Source organism: Anabrus simplex, chromosome 1 (genome assembly GCF_040414725.1).
Source record: "Anabrus simplex isolate iqAnaSimp1 chromosome 1, ASM4041472v1, whole genome shotgun sequence".
NCBI classification, from domain to species: domain Eukaryota; kingdom Metazoa; phylum Arthropoda; class Insecta; order Orthoptera; family Tettigoniidae; genus Anabrus; species Anabrus simplex.
In genome coordinates this window covers 580,704,625-580,729,982 of record NC_090265.1, presented here as the reverse complement: position 1 = coordinate 580,729,982, position 25,358 = coordinate 580,704,625, and the positions used below count along the sequence as shown (strand labels likewise).

The following is a 25,358-nucleotide window of genomic DNA, read 5'->3' as shown; positions in this document are numbered from 1 at the left end:
CTATCTCTCAAATGCAACCTTAACTTTTTCGTAGCTTAGAATTATTCTTCCATCAGAATGACTACTCTCCCTCCTACCGTTTCTATCATGTCTCTTCGATAAACACTCCATTTCCGTAGGAAAATGTCCGGATCTATAATATCACTTCTCAGTCACGATTCAACTCCTATTGCAATACCTGGTAAATATTTATTCATATAGTTAATCGTATCTCTTTCTTTACATTACTTCTGCAGTATAACACTAACATTTTAATGTCATCCTTACTTGACTTCCTTCTCCGTGTAATCTAACCACCACTCCCTAGTCCACCCCGTTACCCTTCAAAGCAAACTTCCCTAAATTATAGGTGGCACTGCCGTTCAAGTGAAGGCTATCTGAACGCAGATCCCTGTCTCCTATCCACCCATTAGGATCTAGAAATCTCACTCCCAGTTTCCGACGTACCCACTCCATAGTCTCATTTAAATCCCTGAACGCCTTGCAGTCAGTATCTCTCCTACACTGTATTTCACTGATAACATCATTCATTTAAACTTCTCCCTTGCTGCCTTAACGAAATCCCACACATCCCTAACTATGTTGGTACTTATACCTGCTTGCCTTACGTCGTTGGTACCAGCGTGAAAAATTACCACTTTCTCCTTACCATGTTCCTTCTTTTCTACTTTTCTAACCATCTGCCTTAACCTAATTGCTGGATAACAGTCTACTCTGGTTCTCTTTCTTCCAACACTTTTCCCACATGCCTAACAATGGAGTCCCGCATGGAGACTGGGTGTTTTTCATCTTAATACACACATGTTCATTACATTGCTACACTTCTAGCTACCACAGAAACTCGTACCAAAAAAATATCTCACTCGGGTTAGAAGAAGAAGAGGGCTGTCTGTAATATAGATACACCATCGTGTGAAACGTACTTATAATTATACCCTGATAGAGGAACAGACTGAGGACGTTCCAGATTTCTTAATGTAGATTTGTGTGTTTGACGTCAGGCTCTAATGAACAGGAGAACAAAAGCTCTTTGCCATTTTCTATAAATATTATCTTGCACATTAAACTACATTTAACTGCTTAATAATTCAAACTCGTTAAGAACGTACCTTTCTCGTTTCATACTTCATCACCTACTTACTCATTCTCTTTGAACGTATTACTGCCATGTAACGTAATCGAGCGGAGTGGCTGTTATGTTAACGCGCTACGGCTCTGGAGCCAAACTTTACTTTGGGGAGACGCATGGGATCGTGCCCCTCTGTCAGCTGTCCCGAGATTGGTTTCCTGCAGTTTCCAGCTTTCACTTCCATGCAGATGCCGGGACAGTTCCTGTTCGTGGGCAACAGTGATTCCTTCCACTTCCTTACTCAAATTTCATTCGCTATCATTCATTTCATCTTCATTAGCTTCTCAACTGAGGTTGGTCACAGGAAAGGCATCTGGCAGTAAAAAAAATATGACGTAAAATTCCGTCTCATATTATCCCCGACTTCGTATCAAGAAACGGGACCAGGGGACGAAACTAACGGGCCCATAAAGCCTGCCATGAAGGAGGAGGGGGGTGGGGCACAAATCCATTTAATTTCGTTTATATTTTAAAAGAAGTCAGCGAGCGTCAGTGGCGTATACTGGGATCAAGAGGTGGGCTACCACTAGACTTAGGTTACCCCTTTTCGATAGCTGGTTTAGTGAACTTCACGCCTTAAGCGTTTTGAGCTGCAGCCAATAGCTCTGTTGTCAAGACTGTTTCACAAGCTACTGCCTTGGTCTCTGCCGCTGTCAATACTCTACACCTGACCAATGGAGATGGTGGCCTAAGGTTTAGCAAATAAAGGTCCGGCTTTGTGAGTGAATGGATGTAATGCTTGCCTTTGATCGGATGGCCCGGGTTCAATTTTCAGAATCAACCCCCTCATATTCGTAACTTCCATGGCTTGGGGACCAGGTGTTTATGACGTCTTCATTATTCATTTTATCCTCATTAGGTCGCCACCAAGCCTATACAGATACCACGAACGATTATTATTATTATTATTATTATTATTATTATTATTATTATTATTAATATTGTTAAATAAAAATGAATTTTACAACGGTCGTACCCATCGTTTACTGGTTTATTAGCTTCCTCGAGAGATCAGTGGTGGTGTCCGACCCATGAACACGGGTTCCATTCCAATCAACAAAAGAGAACACTCCATGGCTAAATAGTTAGCGTGCTGGCCTTTGGTCACAGGGGTCCCGGGTTCGATTCCCGGCAGGGTCGGGAATTTTAACCAGCATTGGTTAATTTCGCTGGCACGGGGGCTGGGTGTATGTGTAGTCTTCATCATCAGGCATCACTTCATCCTCATCACGACGCGCAAGTCGCCTACGGGAGTGAATTTGAAAGACTTGCACCTGGCGAGCCGAACATATCCTCGGACACTCCCGGCACTAAAAGCTATATGCTATTTCATTTCAAGAGAACACTAAATCTCAAGGATTGCATTTAATTTTAGCAGATCAACCTATAAAAAGAAAATATTACTCCTGTAACAGCAGCCCTGTAATGTCTTCCTCCAGGGATGTAGCAGTAAAGGAGAGTGAGATACCAGCACTCCGTTATCTATATAATTAAGCCAGAAGTATGGGGTGAGGAAGTATATACGATGAGGAACGGATAGTTGTTAGTTAGCAGTGTCGATCTGATGGAGCGAAGCCTAACACACCTATCCACCTATCTGAAATTCAGCAGCAAGCGGCGCGGGGTGGGTCGAGGGCAGAGGGACGCAGAGTGTGGGCTGCAATATCTGTCTCCGATGCCTTGCTCTCAGAAATACGAACGACGTATTTTCTCGTTGCTTTCAAGTTTTGTAAATGGAACAATGTGTCAGATGCTTACATTATAATGTGTTTTGGACTTCCATCATTCTCATTTGAGGTTTGGGCTTCACCGATAGCCTTGGTAGCCCTCAGTATACGCCATTGGCGAGTGTATTCTATGCCAAATGTAATTATGCATTGTAAAATGTAACATCCAAACGTCACTTACTTACAGATGTGATTCACGTTGCACATGATAATGCAACTCTCCGTTAGAACGTTGCGTATACTGATGCGACACACAGCTGATGCTGTCTGGTGCATGTCCGAACTGGCAGCTTGGCTGGGCTCAAACTGGGACTTGCATGCACAGACACAAAAATATCAACTCAATTGTCAGTCAGTGTTGCTATGTCTTCCGAGGTACTTCCCCGGAAGCGGTGTAGGTTGAACTCAAGACTCACACTTGATTGCATTGCGGTATTCAAAGAGATATCCCCGACTCTCGGTTAGAATCCGATCATGATGGTAATTCAGAGTAGTTGTAGTCAGTTCAGATTATGACTCGGTGAGGTGAACACAAGTTCATATTATGAGTTGAAGTACCGGTAAACTGGTTTCCAAAACCGTTTTACGTTTTAGTTTGCAGAACCATCGCTCAGTGTATGCTGCTGAGTACAGTGAATGTTGTGCACAAAGTACGGTCCGGGTGACCTTTAACACCAACAAGTCCTGCAGACTCGGCTGTTGTGATACAACAATTTACATGATCACCACGAAATTGTCCGTTCCCGACACCCCCCCCCCCCAACCTCACCCAATCACACAGACTTTTAGTCACAACCAATACTTAACTAATCGTTTAACAATGACAAGCAATTAAAATAACGGAATATCTCATCTACAGCTTATACAAAAATTACATGAAAGAAAATATAGTATTCTCTGGATATAACTATGGCACTTGTGGCTTAAAATAACGTTTACACGATATTTACGGAAGTGAAGTGACTACTACTGATTTTTTCATTCCTCGCCTGAAGGGGGAGGCGGGCCTCCTAGACGGTGACGCCGTGACCGTCTCTCAGAGCAGCCAGAATGGGTCTCGGCCCACAAGTGGCCACGGCTGCTCTGTGGTCCGATAGCTCTGCACTCCGACGGGCGAACCGAACAGATGACCCCCAATCCTCTTCAGATGGGGAATTAAGTAATTTAAATTCTATCTTTCGTTTCACTGACTGGTAAAGAAATATTTAGAAGGAAAGTGGGTTCGAACCTCACTGTCTGCAGCCCTGAGGATGAATTTCCGTGGTTTCCCATTTTCACACGAGGAAAATGCTGGAGCTGTACCTTAATTAAGGTCACGGCTGCTTCCTTCCCACTCCTATCCTTTTTATACCCCATCGTCCCCATAAAAACGAACTGTGTCGGTGCGACGTAGAACAGATTGTAAACATTATTGTTAATCATCGTCGAATTCATACTCGTCTGTAATACTTTGCGGAAGGTTGTCCTCGAAGAATGTACTTTCGAATTACCTGCACAAAAATGAAATGTTAACTGAAAATGTTTAAAATATGTCTAATAAAGACTCAGTTATTTATTTATTTCAACAGTTGTATTTTAAACCTAAGCGGTTACTGTCTTTTGATACTTTTTTAAATAATAATAATGATTATGTTGTTTGTAGGTGATGATGTGTTGAATGCGCTGTTGTAAACTCGATACGACTCGCAAAATAATATGATGTCTGAGTATAGAATGTCTGTCTGTTAAGTCATCAGCCCAGAGGCTGGTTGAATCCTCAAATAGCACCATCAAAGGCTATACAGTTATAGGGAAACTGCAAAAACCAATGGCAGCACCAAAATGAGGCGTACTAGGCAAGATGAGGAGTGAGGTAGTTTGCCATTGCTTTCCTCACTGGACCAGAAGGTGCTACTGCAGCACGACTGATCCTATGAGCAACACCTTTCATAACACTCGGATGCACTAGTTGTGCTCCAAATGTCATTACTCAGCACTACTCATACCCCAGCAGCTTCCATATTGTCACAGCCACGGATGAGACTGGAACTTTGGTGGAAGCTACACTTTGCTCTGGCCTCTACCAAGAGACGGATACAAAAATAATACTTGCATTCATCAAGAAATGGCAACAGGCGTCAGTATAGAAAAGTAATGTAAAAATACTGTTGTAGGTACTAATTGAAATTGTTGCCTTGGTGCGAAGTCCTGACTTATCCTAACGCTCTCTCCCTATTGTAAGTTAAGCTAGCCATAACCTAACTGCGTAGCGAAGTCAACGTTTCGAGCTAAAAACTGAATTGCCAGATATCCCGTAGCTGGCGTGTGTCTCGCAGATAATACCTCAGGCCAGTTAATAAATCACGGGGCTTCTAATTAAGACTTTTATTAGTATTAGGTACTTGGTTTGCAGATACTGGGGTGAAGCATTGTCAGTGCGATGACTCTTCTGTTGTTTTCTTAACATTTCTTCGCATTTAACAATAATCTTTAGAATGGCAGATACTAGGGTGATGCGTGGTCAGGGCTTCTACTCCTTTACCATATTTCTTGGTTTTTTAAACCAGAGAGGTAACCCTTCTTACTGTCCTCGCAAGGATGGGTGAACCATGTTAATTTGAGGTACAAATAATGTTCACTGCAGTTTGTCTAATATTTGTATTCGCATATTTATCTTCGAGTTCCCTCAAATAACAGTTTATTTTGTGCAAAAAAATATAGCTACGGCGAGACTCGCACTCACGTCGTCGAGGTTCGTAGACATGTACGGTGACCAATCGGCCACCGCTCCGCTTGATTGTGCCGTAACTCTCAAAGTATACACGCGGTGTATTAGAATCGGGAAATTCATCAATTTTTCAGAAATTATTAGGTTGCGGACCTGACACGTTTAAGTAAAATTTGTTCGCCTTTTAGTGTTCTATCACCTCCACATGGTCCTAAGTGTATTGACCTAAACCTTTATACGCGAGTTACTGTTGGGCGTCCCCCAACAGGTACATTAAAGTTCGCTGAAATCGTTTGGATGCAGGGTCCGGCCTCTCCTTGTCAGAGTCGTACCCGTACACCCAAGATCGTCACTGAGATCTTGGCACACTGCAACGCGATGTTCCTTCTGCTTAGGAGTCAGCAATCGGGGAAAATCCTGGAAGCGACAAGCCACATGGTTAAGTCCGACGTTAGGACTGCGTATACTGACACAATACACTAACAATATCTGCAATGTCACCGATCCTCCTCGACGATCTTCACACTCAAGTTCCCGATTTCGTGCCTCAATATCGGGAGTAATGCTTGTGGAAGGTCTTCCAGGTTGCTCCTCGTCTTGAAGGGACGTTATTCCACCTGTGAAGCGCTTGTGCCATTCTAAACATTGCGTACGACGTATTGTCTCATCACCGTATGCTTCTCAAAGCATGTTCAACGTCTCTTTGGCCGATTTACCCAGTTGAAAGCAAAATTTCACGTAGACTCTTTGTTTCGCCTTTCTGTCAATGACTTAATCGCAGACTACCACATAGAGGTATTCACAATAGCACCACTATAACAACTACCGATGTAAACACGGTGATGTCTCCAGGCACATTGCTTTATCAAGGTCGAAGGTCACTATAGCTGCCAGCTTAACTTTGTTGGTATGCTGTAGAGCTAGTCCAGAAACATTTTGATGGACTTGTTCATTGGTATTCATTATCTTTACAGGCAACAAAGCTTTTAGCATGGAAATACAGTTTAATTTTTGCATTTAAACTTTTTGGGCTGTAGTCTACAAATATATCGGCTTCATCAGAATGACACAGTTTCGTGGATGTGTTATTGAAGACAATTGAAGGTTGATATTAGAGTAAAGAATCCACAAAGGTGTTTGAGTTGGCTGTTATTTATATAAAATACAAGAACACGCAGGTGCGATAATACGAAAACGATAGAACTCTGGCGATAGCCAGCTGTTGAATGGTTGAAATTTCCGATATTCCTATACTGGAATGATCATTGGAGTCGGTCACTTTCTATGGCAGAAAGGTCGACGCCCCGAATAAATAGCATTTATAAAAATGTACATACACAAGTTTTATGCTGACGTTGCTTCTTTTCCTTCTTCTTCTCCTCTTTCTGGTGCCATCTCCACACAGAAAGTTGGTGAGCATCATGGAGTCAATTTTCCCATTTTGTGTTTACTGTATAAGAGTTTCTGTATCGTGGATACAGGTCGGAGGTTCTGCGCCCAAGATAATCTTCTCCACCCACATCCAAGTTTCTTGCCTCCTATGCTAAGTTCAGTCAAGCTGTATTTGTCATTTCGGAAGATGTGATCGATGTACGCTGCTTTCTTGCGTTTTATGAGGTTTGAGACTTCAGACGACGTTGTTCGATGCTAAAATAAACATAACAGATTTAGTCGTCATGGTATCCCATTACATGTAGTCTAAGAATCTTTGTGCAAATTGCCCACATACTGAGATTTCTAGAAATGTTCCTTATATTTTAATGAAGAGAAACAAACCTTAAAACTGTTGGGTATTTTCACATGTTTCATGATATGACTATATAAACTGATGGTTTATTTTTCATGTGTGTTTCAGGTTTCGGAGATCGAGGCTACTTCGGTCCATGGCAACTTTGTCAAGAGCGTCAGTTCAACCGAGTGGTCTGTGGGCCAACTGCCTCCAGGTTTCGTCCTGTCCGTAAGTAATGAAATATACCTTAGGAGTCGATGATACCCTCCGTAACATTTGCCATTCATTTTAATGTAGCAGCTCTGTCTGTAGCAATTAACCATTTTGTCTTAACTGGAGGTCTTGGTGCATCGATAGCTTCACTTTGGTAATCATTCTCCCAACAAGTTCGGTGAGACAGCGAATTTGGTATTCTATATCTAAATATGAATTTCCAGCTCTCCTCATCCCTCTAAACTTGAATTGGACCCTCCAGAGTTTAAGGTCAAGGTGCCGTACTCTTAACTATTCTTTTCAACGTAGTTGTGAAGGATATTCGAATGATTGTGTTATGAGCCCCGTAGATTTTGGAATACGTGCAGTTTAATTATGTTTTAATTTCAAACCTTAACGGGAACTATTTTTGAAATATTTAGAAATTAACGCACATTTGATATTTTGGCATTAGGTAGTTTTTTCCTAAACATGAAGTAGCTTTATATTTCAAAGAGCCTGAACGATTTTTTGGGCCATTAATTTGGTTGAGTTTGGCAATATTTGATCTATTTCCTTCATTACTATAGAATGAATTTCGAGGATACCAGACATAAGTAACCATGACGTTACAGTACTGTTCTAGAACACATCAGGGGTTTATATGGTAATACGGCCGTTTGATTTTGTTGAGCAGGCCTACAAAGCAGTAGATGAAACGTGAGATACCGTAATCTGGGGTTACTTTGTGCCTATATGGGGTGACATTATGACAAGCATAATTAGCTGAAAAAATATTTATTTATTTCCAAGTCCACAAGTGGTTTGCAGTAGAATATAATTTCACAATTTTCGCATAATTTTGAAACTAATAATGCAGTTTCTGGAAGAACATTCTGCGTCACAAAGTTACCCGTCCTGAAACTATGAAATCGCGGTTCACAGTGTCCTGTAAAATAGTCATGGAAAAACTAACCCTTGTAAAATTAACACTTCTCTGGACATTGTTTTGGCAAACCCTTTGGCTGCATTGTATTATTAATTTGGCTGCTATATTTCTTATATATTCATGTTCTATGCCTCTCTGATTGCATTCATTTTTACAGCGGCGGTATGGTATGCAGGACTGGTGGCGACGATCGGGGTTGCAATGTTGGGCGTGTTCTGTGTGTTGAGTGTTCTGCAGCTGGCCATGGTGATGTCCAGAGAGCGTATGGTACTCTCGTACAGCTCTGTCGTGATCACCAAGCTAGCTCTCGGTCTTCTAGCAGGTAAGTGTAACTTTGTTCGGTGTATTGAATATGACTGTGCTGAGTTTGACCTGTGTGATAGTCAGAAAGTGTAAGGTGATGTACTCGTATTGTTCTGTCGTTTATCTCTTACTCTTACGGTAGCCACGTTGGATGTGCTTGGAGTGCTGGGCTTATTATAAGGGGCGATCAAAATGTTTCCGCTCGATGGCTGTACATTCCTGAATCTGGATGCCAATCAGGCGAGATGCCTCAGGTTGAAGATCCCCGTGTGGTAAAACGCCTTGTCCTGCTGCATGAAGAAGTCCGCAACCGCCTGCTGCACATCCTCGTCCGACAGGAAGTATCGACCCTTCAAGGTAGGGCCTCTCAAACGCCCAAAATCTCACGCGTGCAAACTGTGGCGCAGAGTTCCTGTGCACAGTGCATCGGTCCCACTCGGCTCGGCTCGGACCAGCGGTTCGCCTCTGGGCTACTCGGCTAAGCTCGGCTCAACTCGGTTCGGATTTGGAGCGCTACGGAGAAAGTGAGGAAGAGGGAGGCAGACGGAGCGAGCGAGACAGGCGTGGGGAAAGAGGGAGACAGCGCTATTGCTCCATATCGAAGAGTGGGGGTCTGCACTCTGGTCAACCAAGCGAAGTCGTCTTTTGCACAGTGCACAGTGCATGCACCCTGAGGGAGCTCTGCTTCAAGGCGTTGTAACCGCATGGGGGCAGATCAGGACTACAGCGCGGGTGCTCGAGTGTCTCCTTCTTGAGTTGACGTACCTTCTGCGCCTTGTGTCGAAACGCGATCCGCACGGAAATTCATGCGCCATTCCACAACGATGATTTTCGACAGACGTGCTGCCCCATACACAGTCTTCATTTTGCGATGGATGTCCACCGGTGTTTGCCTTCCGACACCCAAGAGCAGAACAACAGCACCTTGGTCCTGTTTGGACGCATTTGGTAATAATGTCGCCTTAGTTCACGTGACCACATTTAACGCACGTACCTCGGCACGACACGATTGCCACACTAATCCCTTTGTCTACCTGTCCGTGCTTATATACGCGCATCGCAGTTCGCTACTTTGCATGTCCACTGTAGCAACGCCCTCAAACAGAAACATTTTGATCACACCTTATACAAGTTTGTCAGTGTTTTTAGGTCTACAACATGCATGTTTGTCGTCATCAAAATAGTTCTGAATACGTTATGGACGTGTTAAATGGGTGACTACCGTCAGTTTCTACTCTGTGGATCACTATTGGCCTCGGAATCTCAAGATCGCGAGTTCAAATCCAGCAGAGCTAGTAAGTTTTCGTAGGGTAGAGAAAAGTCCATTCGATATTCCATGCCATCCGATGTCAGCATATAAAAGATCTCTGGCGACACATTTAGTGTTTTCTCGACAAAGTTAATTGAAACTCAGCCATAGATCGACTAAAACAAATTATGATTTTTCTGCCATTTGGGATAGAATAAAATGGAAAGTAAAAAATGAGACACAGGCAGTGTAAATGGTGCCAAATCAAAATGCCTGCACGGGGTATCCGATACCATATTATTATTATTATTATTATTATTATTATTATTATTATTATTATTATTATTATTATTATTATTATTAATTCTCGTAAGTTTACTCTAGTCCTATTCCCTCGTACTTTCTGCAGAGGAACGGTACCGTCACAGCACAGAACTGATCGCTACGCCCTGGCGTTGATTGCTCTTGCCACAGGAAATTAAAATCTGTTGGGTGACAATTGCCAATGACGGGAAATAGAAGTGAGCTTTGGAAACGATTTTAGCCTGTTTACTGGTTGGGAGGCGGCTTACTTGATAGGAAAGGGCGTTTTCGTGGCGCACATCCTACAAGGAATATGATCTACTGGTTTCATCTCAAGCTGCACGACTACAGTGCCTAACAAACGTTTAAGACCACCACCGAAAATCAATTAATGAACTCCTGGTCCTACATTAAATGGTACGGTTTGGTCAGCAAATATTTTTTTAAATTATTCGTGCTGATGTTCACGTTATAAAAAAGGACAGCTGAAATATCGAATAAAGTTTGAGTTATAACTTTTTTAACGTTTTGAGAACCTATGAAATTAACCCACTTGTGGGTCTAAAGGCCACCCTGTTTACTGCACTAAGGCTACTTATTGTTTTTCTAAATACCTGTCCAATGGAGTGTATATTGCCGTAAAAGCCTAAAGGTGAAAATATCACAAGGTCTTTTATCTTGTTGCATTTTTCAAGACACTCACTTCGCAGTTTGGACGGTGATTGTAACCTCAAAGATTAGGGGCCAGTCAGCGATAATTCTCCATCTGTATCATGCATCGACCTCTACGATCTGTTGAGCAAAGCCTGTACTGTGTGAGAAGTGCAAGGTCGGTGACGGTAGCACATTCCAAAGAATTTTCAAGCATTTTAAAATACTTTTGTCTTTGTTACTTAAATGCGAAATTTCAGAAATACTATACCCAGTATAAACGACCCTATACTATTTTCATCTTTAAGATTTTATGCCAATATACAGTACATTATACTCAATTGCTATTTAGAACAGAGTTAAAGTAGCCATATACATTCTGTAGTTTAGAGAATAGGATTGTCTTTACACCCAAAAGTGGGGTATTTTTATAGATTCTCAAAATGTTTGAAGAAGTATAACTGTTAAAATTCATTCGATATTTCAACGGTTGGTTTTCATAATGTGTATATCAATATAAATCATTCATAAAATATTTTGCATACCAATTCGCACAATAAATGTAGGAACAGGAGTTCATTACCTGATTTTTGCTGGTAGTCTTAAACATTTGTTAGGTACTGTTTGATTACTGCAGGGCAATTACCGGTTAGCTGATTAAATCTTAAAGTGCATCGTTTAAGAGACTGGATTTTTAGGTGAATTTGAAACAAAAATATTGATGCAAAAGTGAATAAATGGATGGTGTTCAAAATGAATTACGGAGATATGTCATACCAGAGAATCGTCACTTTAGTTTATAGTTTGTTTTACTCAGAAAGTCTAAAATTGATTGGTGGTTACAAAGAGACTTTCATATTTATAATAATAATAATAATAATAATAATAATAATAATAATAATAATAATAATAATAATAATAATAATAATAATATACAGTACATTATACTGGATTGCTATTTAGAACAGAGTTAAAGTAGCCATTTTAGAGTACAGGATTGTCTTTACACCCAAAAGTGGGGTATTTTTATAGGGAGATGGTTTGTCCCCTCTCCTCTTTAACTGTGCCGTGGAAAAGGTAATAAGAGAGTGGCGAAAGGAATTAGCTAGAAAGGAGGTCCCAAGTGGCATTTATCTGGGAAATAAGCGCAATGAGCTCAATGTTGACTGTCTGGCGTTTGCCGATGACCTGGCAATTATATCTAATTCAATAGAAACTTCAGTGAAACAACTAAATGTTCTCAGACAACAAGCAGCAAAGTTTGGGCTACATGTGTCTTTTGAAAAAACACAATTCATCACGAACATCGGTGAATCTCCTTGTACGTTGCATCTGGAACAGGGAGAGATCAGGAAAACCAACAGGTTTAAGTACTTGGGAGAATGGGTGGAATCTAATCTCACTGAAGGAGCAGCTTTGTCAACTCCAGTTAACAGGCTTGAAATGGCCTACCAACTGACGAGGAATACCTGTAATAAAAAGTGTCTCTCTCGTAATACTAAGATGAAGCACTACCGGACAGTCATCCGCCCTGAAGCCTTATATGCTTCACTCAACAGGAAGGGGCTTAAGGAAAAACTTGAAATACGGGGAAGAAAGATAATGAGGAAGATACTGGGGCCAGTCAAGGAAGGTGACAGTTACAGAAGACGGCCTAACCAAGAGCTCTACAAGTACTGTGAAAGAATAACGAATGTAGCAAGGAAGAGACGCCTAGCATTCTATGGGCACATCAATAGGATGCATCCGACCAGGTTGACCAACCGGATTCTCAACTACTGGCAAAACAGGAAGACCAAGTTACCATGACGGATGGAAGTGGATAAAGATCTACAGGAACTGGGAATAACAGAAGGAAACTTACAGGATCGGACAACACTCAGGAAGATACTTAAACGTAAGGAGTTCCAGGACAGACTACCAACGAAGAAGACTGGCGCCCTTTGGACAAAGGAGAGGAGGGAGCAACACAGCCTGAGGATGCGCAACTACTGGGCAAACATCAATGCCCATTCCAAAATGTAATAGTTGAACGTCGTGGTCCGTAGCTGGCCTATACGAAACAACAACAACAATAATAATAATAATAATAATAATAATAATAATAATAATAATAATAATAATAATAATAATAATAATAATAATAATATTTTGCCGTATGATGCTGCGAGGATCGTATAGAAGTATGTGACTAAATAATACAAGCCTAGAGCAACCTCTTCTATCAACATTTGATACAGAAATCTATACTAATATATATACAGGCTGACTGTGAGTTCGTGTATAGGACTATGTAATGGGTGTCTCAGAAACTAATGGGCCGATTTTGAAAGATATCATTCCTGGTAACGTAGGGTATGTATCATCTTGGAATACCAAAGGATTCCCGTGTGAACGGTAATTTGGTTCCTTTGGCGCATTAACATGGACTATTACAGGCGACATATCGAATTTGTTCTATAAGGATGAGACAACGCTAATTTTAAACCTCTCGAGCGAAGAATAAAACTCGGTCAGTTCCTGGACGCCAGAAACCATGTTTTAAGACTCTAAAACTAACCGTTTTCGAGATATTGGTACCGCACTCCCCGCTGTAGGAATCGAATGAAGAAATGACGGGCCGTAACCATGGCAATGTCAGCTCAAGGGTTCTAGAATACAGGTCTGGTGTTCGAAGCATGCACCTGCGTGAATGTTGGCAAGGCCAAGGGGAGATTCTGTTTAAGCATTTAAAACTCATAGCTAGGGTTAATTCTTTCCTTCTGTTGCTTAATCTGATTTCCCTCGAGGGTTGGCTTTTCCCGCGGATTCAGTGGGGGGGGGGGGATACAACCTCTACCGCCTCAAGGGTAGTGTCCTGGAGCGTGAAACTTTGGGTCGTAGGGATACAACTGGGGAGGACAACCAGTACCTCGCCCATGGGAAGATCGGAAGGGATAGACAAGGAAGAGGGAAGGAAGCGGCCGTGGGTACCATCCCGGCATTTGCCTGGATTAACCCTAGCTATGAGTTTAAAATGTTTAAACAGAATCTCTCCTTGGCCTTGCTAACATTTACTTCGAGGATGGCTGAGGTAGGAATCGAACCCCCCTCTACTCAGTTGAACTCCTGAGGCTGAGTGGGCCCCATTCCAGCTTCCTTACCAATTTTGAAATTTCGTGTCAGAGCCGGGAATCGAATCCGGGTCTCCGGGGGTGGCAGCTAATCACATTAACCACTACACTACTGACGTGGACGCTAGCGTTAATATGCGAGATAATTATTGTGCCTGAATCCAAATTTCTATACTCTCATGAGCATAATGATGGTGAATAGCACCGAAGTGCTTTCGCTATTTACAAGGCCACTTTATAATTAGCGTTAATCTGCCGAAATATTTATAGTTATTGGATCCATATTTCCATACTCTTATCACAATCTTGAGTGTGAAAAAAACGGTAGAAGTGGTTCAAATGTGCATTGAGAAGCCGTAGCTGACATTGATGACCCATTTTTTGTATCCGAGATTGGTGCATCCATTGTGTAGGCCCATTAAGCTACATAACAATATATATATCTGTACGATGCAACGGCACAGGTAGAACTTACGGCGTCGATGTGATAGGACAGAGATGGGGATGCGGCCGTGGCCTTAAAACCCCAAGTGGGCTTATGACTCGAAGTTGCAGAGGCTAAGCCTGTTCCACAGAGGGGTGACTACACGAGAAATATTAAATGCCAAAATTATGTTAAGAATTTAGAGGTTGAGAAAATTATAGTCATCCCATACCAAGTTGGCTGGGAATCAACAGAGGGTAATCACACATTTTCCCTTAGTTTATATGTTTCCCAGCCGGGATTTGAACAGAGTCCTCATACTTGCCGAAAATCTGCATTTAAACCATGAAATGAAAACTTTACATGAATAAAAGAAGTTTGAAATCTTCCCCTCAAGCTATCTGCATGTAGCAAAAATGAAATGGCGTATTGCTTTTAGTGCCGGGAGTGTCCGAGGACATGTTCGGCTCGCCAGATGCAGGTCTTTCGATTTGACACCCGTAGGTGACCTGTGCGTCGTGATGAAGATGAAGTGATGATGAAGACAACACATACACCCAGCCCCCGTGCCAGAGAAATTAACCAATGATGGTTAAAATTCCAGACCCTGCCGGGAATCGAACCCGGGACCCCTGTGGCCAGAACGCTAACCATTTAGCCATGGAGCCGGACTCTGCCTGTAGCTATCACATGTTAAGAAATTTCTGCCATTACCTTGAGTAGTTGGGCCTTCCGAACGCCGACCTGCGGCCCCTGCCTCTGAATAACAGGCCGCACCCATTAAACCGGAGCGATGGAGATGCCAATACGGCCTAAAAGCGGCCAGCTTTTATAGCATTTCGAAAGAAGTTGCCAGAACTCTTTACAGTTAGGCTAGATGCCTGAACACACCCCCCACTTTGATTGGATAGGGAAAATATTCCAAAACTCCTGATTGGTTGGTAAGTCAGGAAGAAGGAAGCAGTAGGAGTGTCGACAACTTTGACATAAGAACACATCAATCTTCTAAACTAAAGGTAGCTACCTCTGAAAATTAACTTTCACTTAGGAATTAATTTTCCTTAATCCCGCCAGAGGGGGCACTTAGGCCGATGGTAGCGACATCTACAAGTTTAAACTCAAATATCTTGCATTCAAATTCCATAACGCGGATGGCCTTATAGAAGGCGCGCACTTTAACAGGACGGGGAAGGTATACCCCAGGTACAATTATTATTATTATTATTATTATTATTATTATTATTATATACATTCGTTTAGCTCCTTAAGGAGCACGTGGAACCATTCAATAGCACTGGTATTCTTCATCTTGTTCTTCTTATCTTCCCTAAACTTCCTCATCCTTTCACTATGGGACTGCCGTCTTTCTTGTGCCCATGGATTTTTGAGTTTCAAGCTTTTCTGAGATGGATTATTATTATTATTATTATTATTATTATTATTATTTTCTCAGTTATTTAGGATACACATAGATCTATTTGCAAACCAGTCCTAAATTCGTTATCAAACGAAGAGTATAACCTGGAGCTACCAAGCGAGTAGCTGGTATTCCCTCAGACGTGGAGGCAACGAAAAGGAATATCAAGCTCCATAGAGCTCGAACCAGAACCCTCCCACGTTTCTGGTTTACAACTACCCATATAACCCTTCCTGCAGAACACATGAACTTGACTGTTTCAATTCGTAATTGAAACTCGTACCGGTCTCAGTTGTGTGAAGGTAAAGGGACTTAGTAGCCCCAATGCGGAATGCACATTTTATTGCTGATCTTGAAAGGGTTCTTTATATGAGAATATGTTTTATGGTTTTCTTGCTTTCGTAATTTGCCACTTCTGACGTTGGGGGATATGGATTAACTGAACCGCTATTTTTTAAATTACCGAAGTAATAAGTTGGGAGGAAATCGAGCAGATCAAATTGTGATGACTTTGAGCTAAACTCCGGAACGGTGTTAAAAGAAGGAGATATCGAAATCTATTTTAATCTCTTCTTGTGATATATTGGCCGGAATATACTAAAAGAAGAGCAGTAGTGTAACTTTTTGATGACTACTAATAAATAAAATCATGAATAAATATATAGATAAATGAAATTTCTCTAAAACTTCATAAAATCTTGAAATAAATTATTAAACATAATTAATCGAAATGTCCGTAGTATGGGCGCCAGAGTTCACCAGAATGGATCCCTCGAATTTTGATAGAGCATGATTATATCCCAGGGCGTGTACACAATGCTGCGTACTGGTACATCTGCTGCAGGCCTTACCTAACCTCCTGAAAACGACTAAATAGGTAGGAACTGCACCTAGGTTCATCAATAACTCACTGATTCTAAAATAGCTAACTATATTCTTAACAAAATCCATGCATGAGCACCTCATCAACATACACAATTATACATATAATACACTCACAAAAGATTGCTGGAAGACTCCGTATTTACAACAACAATAATGAAAACAATGGGAGAACGAAAGCGAGAACTAAACTACCATTTGTAGATGGTCCGATGAACAATGTACATACATGTAGATAAATACCCTTTATATCAATTCGACTTACCGATTCTCATAATCGGCAGTTATCACATCACACAGATACTGTACCTTGTAATAGTGTGTTCACATATTTTAACACTTGTTGTAAAGATATATACACATGTCTGTCGATCCTCAACATAAATTATGGAAAGTCTGAGATAGCTTTCACCGACATCTAATGCCAGACCTCCACAAGTACAACAACACTTAATGCGTGCGCCCTCCACAATTTGTTGATCAGCCACTTTCCACGAACATAACCAGAATACGCTCCACGAACGTTTGAAGTCCAGTCCATTGCAGCCGTGTCACTCCAGTACCGTGTATCAGCACCACTTCCTTTCCGTACAGTGTGTCAGTTGTCCTTCTTGTCCGTACCGAGTGGTTCTCTTATACAGTGTCACTGGTTGTAGTTGTCTTCCTTCTCGTTCTTTTACAATGTCACCGGTTGCCGCCGTATGATCAACCTTTTTAGACATCAACATCCCACTCCTCTCAGATGATACATCTGGATTGGTGCTTGCCCGCCAATCATGAGTGATCTCTAGTCAGGACCAAGCCCTGAACTACTTCTTGCTCCCAAGAGATAAACAAACTCTGTGGTTTATTACATGAGTCAACGAACTTCCCTAATACAACAACAAGCTCATCTCATCAGGCTGGCATATATACATGACTCGTGGAATATCCCGACACAAGTACATCACAACAAACACTGGGGTAGCCACATGACTCATCCAAATTACCAGAGTTATTAAAGCAATGTTTTCCCACTCGTGCAAAACAAATTACTCATACCTACATATGTGGATATCTTCCAGCTTACAAATATAAATGGCAAAATATACAAAATACTGATAATAATGATAATAATAATAATAATAATAATAATAATAATAATAAATCGAATACTGACAATATTATCTCTAACTTCTACATATAATTCGGGGTGTGATATATGTACTATCACAGTAGGAAAGAAAAAGTCATTATTTTTCTAGTGGTAATAGTCGTTGCGTATCATAGTCAGCATCCAGTGCATACTGTTCGAAACACAGTGTATATACAGTACGTATTTTCAGTATTCAGGGTGTGTTTTTAAACATTTTACTCAAAAACGTTCTGACAAGAGTAAGGACCTAAAGGAATGACACACACAAAGGTCGACTGGGCGATTTTTCCGTGCGGTTAGGGGCGCGCAGCTGTGAGCTTACATCTGGGAGATATTGGGTTCGAATCCCACTGTCGGCAGCTCTGAAGACGGTTTTCCGTATTTTCCCATTTTCACACTAGGCAAGTGCTTTGGCTGTACCTTAATTAAAGCCACGGCCACGTACTTCCAACTCCTAGTCCTTTCCTATCCCATCGTCACCATAAAACCTGTCTGTGTCGGTGCGACGTAAAGCCACTAGCAAAAACAAAAAAACCCAAAGGTCGCAAGTTTCTGCATACATTTTGCTAGAATATACACATCCTCCATATGGGGGCACTGTGCTTTCCTTACGAAAATATTCGAAATGTCTTTCTCCTACCTTACTACAAAGAGGTAATCGGCGATGTAGTGACTAGTGTACTCATAACGTCCGACTCGTTGGCTGAACGGTCAGCGTACTGGCCTTCGGTTCAGAGGGTCCCGGGTTCGATTCCCGGCCGGGTCGGGGATTTTAACCTTAATTGGTTAATTCCAATGGCACAGGGGCTGGGTGTATGTGTTGTCTTCATCATCATCTCATCCTCATCACGACGCGCAGGTCGCCTACGGGAGTCAAATAGAAAGACCTGCAGCAGGCGAGCCGAACCCGTCCTGGGATATCCCGGCACTAAAAGCCATACGACATTTCATTTCATTGTACTCGTAACAAAATATCTGGCGTTGTGCAAACATCAACTGCTGCGATGGCAATTACTAGAAACTTTTGTTCATTTTCAAGCGGCGTCTTTCTACATGTGACTCCAAAGGAAAATATCGGGAGGATTCAAGTCCAGAGATTGAGAAGGACAGGCAACGGGTCCTTCCCTATCTATCCCTTTGTTCTTGTATCGAGGTCCTAATGCAGCAGTATATAGTAGTCAGCTGGGGTCCTAGTTTGTCTATTTTTCCTTTTAATATTTGCTTTTCAAGAGACCCTTTTCTCGATTTGTTGCTGCAATCACATGTTTTAATAAGCGATGTCAGTGTCGAAGGAAATGTTCAAATGATTTTCCCTCATATTCTTAAAATTAAACGGATATATCTAATAGCTAATACCTAATATCCGAACACCAACACTTCGAATTGTGTGAGCTACTTGAGGATCTGAAGGTAGACATCGCATATTATTATTATTATTATTATTATTATTATTATTATTATTATTATTATTATTATTATTATTATTATTATTATTATTATTATTATCGTATGGCCTCAGCTACGCCATGCAGGAATTTCAATTCTACGCCATCTGACTGTCTGCTCTTCTTCCGTTTAACTCTAGTTCTACTAGATGGCATAGTATATCGAAACTCTCCTGGGCGTCTATGGCTGAGTTTTAAAGAATTTTGTCGGGTAAACGCAAAATGTATCATCAGAGATCTTTTACACGCCTACATCGTGATCCATTGAGAGTCACAGGAACTTTTTTCACCATGAAAATATCCGACTTGCTCTGCCGCATTTGAACCCGCTACCTTGTGATCCGGAAGCCGACGTTATACCACTCGAGGACTTTTTCTATCTCCTCTACTATTTATACAAACATATCAGTTTCAGAACGTGGAAAATTTGACAAAATCCTGGTGGCGTCGAGCCCATCATATTATACAGCCCCTAATAACATTTTCCAAATAGAAAGTGTGTAAGTTTCCATGTACAGTCGTGGATTCCTTTTCTCCTAATGATTTGTTAAATTTTCAGCATTGCTGTCGTGTGTTGCTGCAGGACTGTTCGCATTCCAGACTGACAGAGAAGATAACTATCGAGTCTCACGCGGAGAATCCTTTTATATTCAGGTAAATATCTATTGCTTCATCACCCTAATTATTCTTATCATCAGTTTATTATCAATTCAGAATGAGAACGGAAAGATCCATAAGCCGATAACTTAATTCTCAGATCAGAGAAGTATCGTCGGCAAAACGGAAATTATTTATCTTCCTTTCAGCAATGGGGACTTCACCGTTTCAGAGATTCCATCATCCTATCCATCTAGTGAATTTCTTACTCTTATATTTTTCCTGTGCCAACATTCTTAAGGAGGAAATGAGAGAATGAAGATTGAAATAGAATACGAAATCTCATAATGTCACTCTTCAACTCCTCTTTTCCTCCTGCTAGATGATGTGATGCCTAAGACATATTTTAAGAACCCCCTACCCTGCAACTCTACACTTTCTGTCCTTCACTCTGTTATACAGTATTATTAATAAGTAGTGGGCGGATGTTGATCACCGAAAATGATCAATAAAATGCCCTTAAATTTATGAAAAATACTATGACATGAGTAAAAAAAAAAATAATATTTGACCAAACTGACTTCTGGCGACTCTGTTACAATGCTTTTCACTACACAGCGCTCTTTTTCTTTTTATTCCTTTCTTTTTACTTTTTTTACATAAATACTTATCTCCGAATTTACTTGGAAGGTATAGAAAGGTGTGAAAATTATTAGACTCAACGCCAGTTTCGATTATCACATTAGCTTTTACTCCCTGCCCATACAAATGGGCGTAAAAATCGTTGTTTTGCAATCGAACTCTTTCACGAATCATTTGTTGCCTGTTTAAAGTAAATTATAGAACACAAGTTAGCCTATATTTTCTTTAAATGACATCAGTGATGACACTGTAGTTAATTAACACTCTTATATCAACATTTAAATTCATTGTTGATGACTTATCAAATCGCTTTTGAGTATAGGTAGATAAAATTGCATCACATGAACTGGTTCTGAGATAAATTATTTTACTTAAATGTTGATAATTCACAGTGCTTTGTGATATTTAACGCATTATACAAACTCTTGGAAACTGATATTAAAGGAGTGTTAATTGACCAAATAGGAAGATGTAATCTCAACGCAATATTTAAAACGTATGGGTAATATTGGATTCCAGAAATCTTATTTAGTCGAATTAGTATTTGACTGAAAGGCAGGAAGTTATACGGTGTGGTTTGGAAAGACAACTGGGCTCTTTTATTTTGAAACATTTCCTTCGAGTCTAATAATTTTCACACCTCTGTATAAATATGGACATAATGACTTGCTGGATGTAGTGCTAGCACTTTGCCCCCGAAGAACATCGGATTATTTGTTGTTCTTTACACTCGTGACGGCCTTCAGATGTGTTTCTCGTTTAATGTGCTGTTGTAAAATGAGCTTCCTTTTCACACTCAGTGTAACACAGCATAGTTTACAATACCGTATAAAACACGCCCATCTGTTGTTAAGACCTCTTTTCAAAATTCATTCACTAACTGAATTAAGAATGTTTTCTTTATTTCACTTTTGGCATTTTTCTTGCCCGGAACTACTTGGGCGGATAATTGTGCTCGAGCGGGAATTTGTATAACTGTTGTATCCAATCCCTTTTCGTTTCAGTTTGTTCTTGCCTTTCAGGTTCGAGGTGGTGGATGACTGGCTGTAGAGGTGGGTGCGAAGGCTGGTGCATTTTTTGTGTTTCAGACATGTTAGGAAATACTTTATCCTAATTACCTGAGTTCTGCATTACGACCTTGCTTGGTCATTAAGGATATTTAGCAAATTTAACGAAGTGTAAAATATATATAATTTTTATTGTTGTCACTTGTAGACTTTTATCGGTCTGACAATAAATAATACATGCACAAATTTAAAGAAATATTTTAGAATGGTCTAAAAACTCTTCAAAATCCTATATATTGACCTAAAATCTTCTTGAAAGTTGCAACAATGACTGATCATCCCAAATCGGCAAACAAAAATGCAAAAAAATAGTGTAGTCAAAACGTGTTAATATCGTTTGTTATATCGCATGATTCATTTCTATACTGCTGAGCAACGTCCTAAAACGAAGGAGAAAGGATGACATTTCAACAACATCCGCCCTTAATTAATAAGAAATCTAGTCTCTTATCCAAACTAGGACACTGGTAGCCTAGAAAGTGCCACTGATCATGAACTCATATGTAACTGTGTGCGTTGTACCTGGCCGGTTTTAATGAAACTTGGTAAGACATCGGAAACTTAATGACAATAGTCATTGTGCCGTAAAATAATATTTACATTCTTTAACATTAAATTTTTGTTACAGTTTAAAATAAAACATGGGAGATCGAAGGCATCGATTGCAATTCAACTTAGCAGGAACTGTTCTGTGCATATCTATTAATGAATTTTCAACTTCAATAATTATACTGTAGTATTAATAATACATGAATTACGAAGTAATCAACAAAGTGAATTATAACAAAGTTTTGTGAATGTAAAATAAATACAGTGTTTTGTGACGTCAGTCAAAACTTCTGTGTGGCGTCCTTGTGCTACTTTAGCACAAACATGCAGTTAAATATTTCTTTCTTCCAGAATAAATGGATATCTGCAATATATTCCTATGAAATTAAGTATGAAAGGCTTCTTTATGCTAAACTACTTACATTTGTGGAGCGTGCATGTTTGTTAATAATGAAAATAACATCACGAAAATTAATTACGCTCACAACCAAAAATGTAATCCAATTGACAAGGGTTAATATACACCTTCATTTGCATCAGTTAGCCAGTCATCAATGATCTGCATTTAGGGCGGTTGCTCAGGTGGTAGATTCCCTATCAGTTGTTTACTTAGCTTTTTCTTAAATATTTTCAGCGAACTTTGAAATGTATGGAACATTTCCCTTGATAATTTTCTCCAGTTCCTTAATCTTCGTCCTATAAATGTTTTTCCCATTCCGCCCTCTTGAATTTCAACTTTGTCTTCATATTATGATCTTTCCTACTTTAAAAGCCCCACTCAAGCTTAATATTCTACTTAGGTCATTCCATGCCAACTCATCACTGATAGCTCGAAACATACCACATAGTCGAGCATCTCGTCTCCTTACTCCCAAGTCTTCCCGACCGAAAGTTTGCAACATTCTAGTAACACTACTCCTTTGTCGGAAATCACCCAGAACAAATCGTGCTGCCATCCTTTGAATTTTATTCGGCTCTCATATGAAGTAGTTCACAACATATCACACTACTAATCACTTTACAGTGGTCCAGGAGAGAAGTAGTAGTAGTAGTAGTAGTAGTAGTAGTAGTAGTAGTAGTAGTAGTAAAAGAAGAATGAGAAGAATGAGAAAAAGTTGATTATGCTCTTTCTTCTTGCAATGCCTCTATTAAGAATATTTTTCGAATGATTACACTGGTCGACAATGAATTTGTTTCCTGATGTATTTTCATCTGCTGATTCCAAAAAAGAAGTCAGAAATTGTCCATCACCCACCTTTTTTTGTAATTTTGAAAATAATATTTTTCCTTTTTATTAGCATTGGAAGTATATAGGTTGCTGATTAGAAGGAGTATTTTACATTTAAATTTAATTTCATTTTGTCAACAATGGACTTATAACGTTTGGTGATTGTTGCCTTGAATTCACGAGTTACAACAATTATATTCTACTACAAAATAACGATTTTAAGGTAAAGTTTGCAGATGAGTCAGTGTGCGGAATGTGTTGTTGCAATGTAATTTAAATTGCTAACTAGCGTATTATAAATGGGTCTAGTACACCAAAGGTAGGCTAGTTCTATCTAGCCTCATTCATTTCAGACAACTTACAGTGAACGATCGGAAACAAGGAGCAGAATAAGTACCTGCAAATGTTTTTCATGTTGTCCACAAATTGAAAACAAGAGCATTTCGAAGAATAATCGACTAAACTTGCTGGAAAATAGTAAAATTCGCAATAGTATTTCCAACATTTTTGCAAATTGGAGGAAAGCTTGTTAGAATGTATCTTCCGACACTGCGTGGCGGAGTGTAGCGGAATTTCAGAGAACCCGTAGCGACTTTTTCTACGGACACACTGCGAGTTGGAGCTTTCTTAAAAGGAAAAAAGCTAATTCTGTGCTCTCTTCCGTTGTCAATTGGATTGTGATAGAAGTGTGTAATACGAGCCATAGTAGTGCATTATAAGGAGTAGTGTAAAGTGTATTGTGTGTGTAGTGTGTATAATAAATATGTCTCGAAAGTGCATAAATGATAAAAACAATTTCTGTTACGTGTGCGGTGAACTGACTTTCAAAGCGCAGAGACGGAAGTTTACTCCTCTTATAAGAAGGGCTTATCAATTTTATTTTAACAAAAAAGTTCAGAACAAGACATGTGCCCAAGAAATATGTTTTTCGAAATGTGGAACACTATTAACTGGCTGGTTGAAAGGATCACGCCATATGCCTTTTGCAATACCTATGATATGGCGGGAACCTAAAGATCATGTGACAGACTGTTACTTCTGCTTGACAAATGTATCTGGAAAAAAATCGAAGTCCAGACATACAGTTAAATATCCATCTTTGGATTCAGCAATTCGACCGGTGCCTCATGGGCTAGGACTTCCCGTATCAACTCCACCGGATGACAAGACTGAAGAATTTTTCGAACATCAGGATGATTTACAGAAGGATCCAGATTTTGCAGAAGATGGTACTATAAATGAACCGCACTTTGTAACACAGGAGGATTTAGATGACTTGGTTCGTGATCTTGGTTTAAGTAAAAGTAAGGCAGAATTACTCGCCTCAAGATTGAAAGGATGGAAGCTACTGCAGGGTGACGCCAAAGTAAGTTTTTTCCGCACACGCAAAAGGAATTGGAGCATTTGTTTTCTAAAGAAGATGATCCAGTTTTCTGCAATGCTGTTGAGAATTTATTCCAGTCACTCGATGTTGAGCGTAAAGTTGAGGATTGGCCTTTGTTCACAGACTCCTCGAAAAAAGTTTGAAAGGAGTATTATTACATAATGGAAACATATATCCTTCCATTCCTTTAGCCCATGCAGTTGGTTTGAAGGAAAATTATGATAACATGAAGCTCCTACTTTCTGCTATCAAGTATGACCAATTTTCTTGGCAGATATGTGCGGATTTGAAAGTTATAGCCATATTACTGGGGTTACAGCTTGGCTATGCCAAATTTTGCTGCTTCTTGTGCAAGTGGAATAGCAGAGATAATCATTATATGCAAAGTAATTGGCCAAAAAGAGAGTCACTTAATCCAGGACATGGGCATTTTCTTCACTTGCCACTTGTACAACCTAAAAAAATCTTATTGCCTGCACTGAATATCAAACTAGGCTTGTTTAAGTATTTTGTGAAAGCTCTGAATCGTGATGGCA

The 25,358-nt window shown here is 40.2% G+C and overlaps 1 protein-coding gene across 1 annotated transcript in view; it reads left to right on the top strand.

The window, feature by feature from the left end:
* The window catches only part of LOC136857158 (uncharacterized), a 374,401-nt gene that overhangs the window by 344,041 nt on the left and 5,002 nt on the right, over positions 1 to 25,358 (top strand). Inside the window, exons 2-4 of the mRNA XM_067135589.2 lie at positions 7,419 to 7,520; positions 8,591 to 8,755; positions 19,915 to 20,009. Of these exons, the coding sequence (XP_066991690.1) occupies positions 7,419 to 7,520; positions 8,591 to 8,755; positions 19,915 to 20,009 (362 nt within the window). The remainder of the gene's footprint in view (positions 1 to 7,418; positions 7,521 to 8,590; positions 8,756 to 19,914; positions 20,010 to 25,358) is intronic.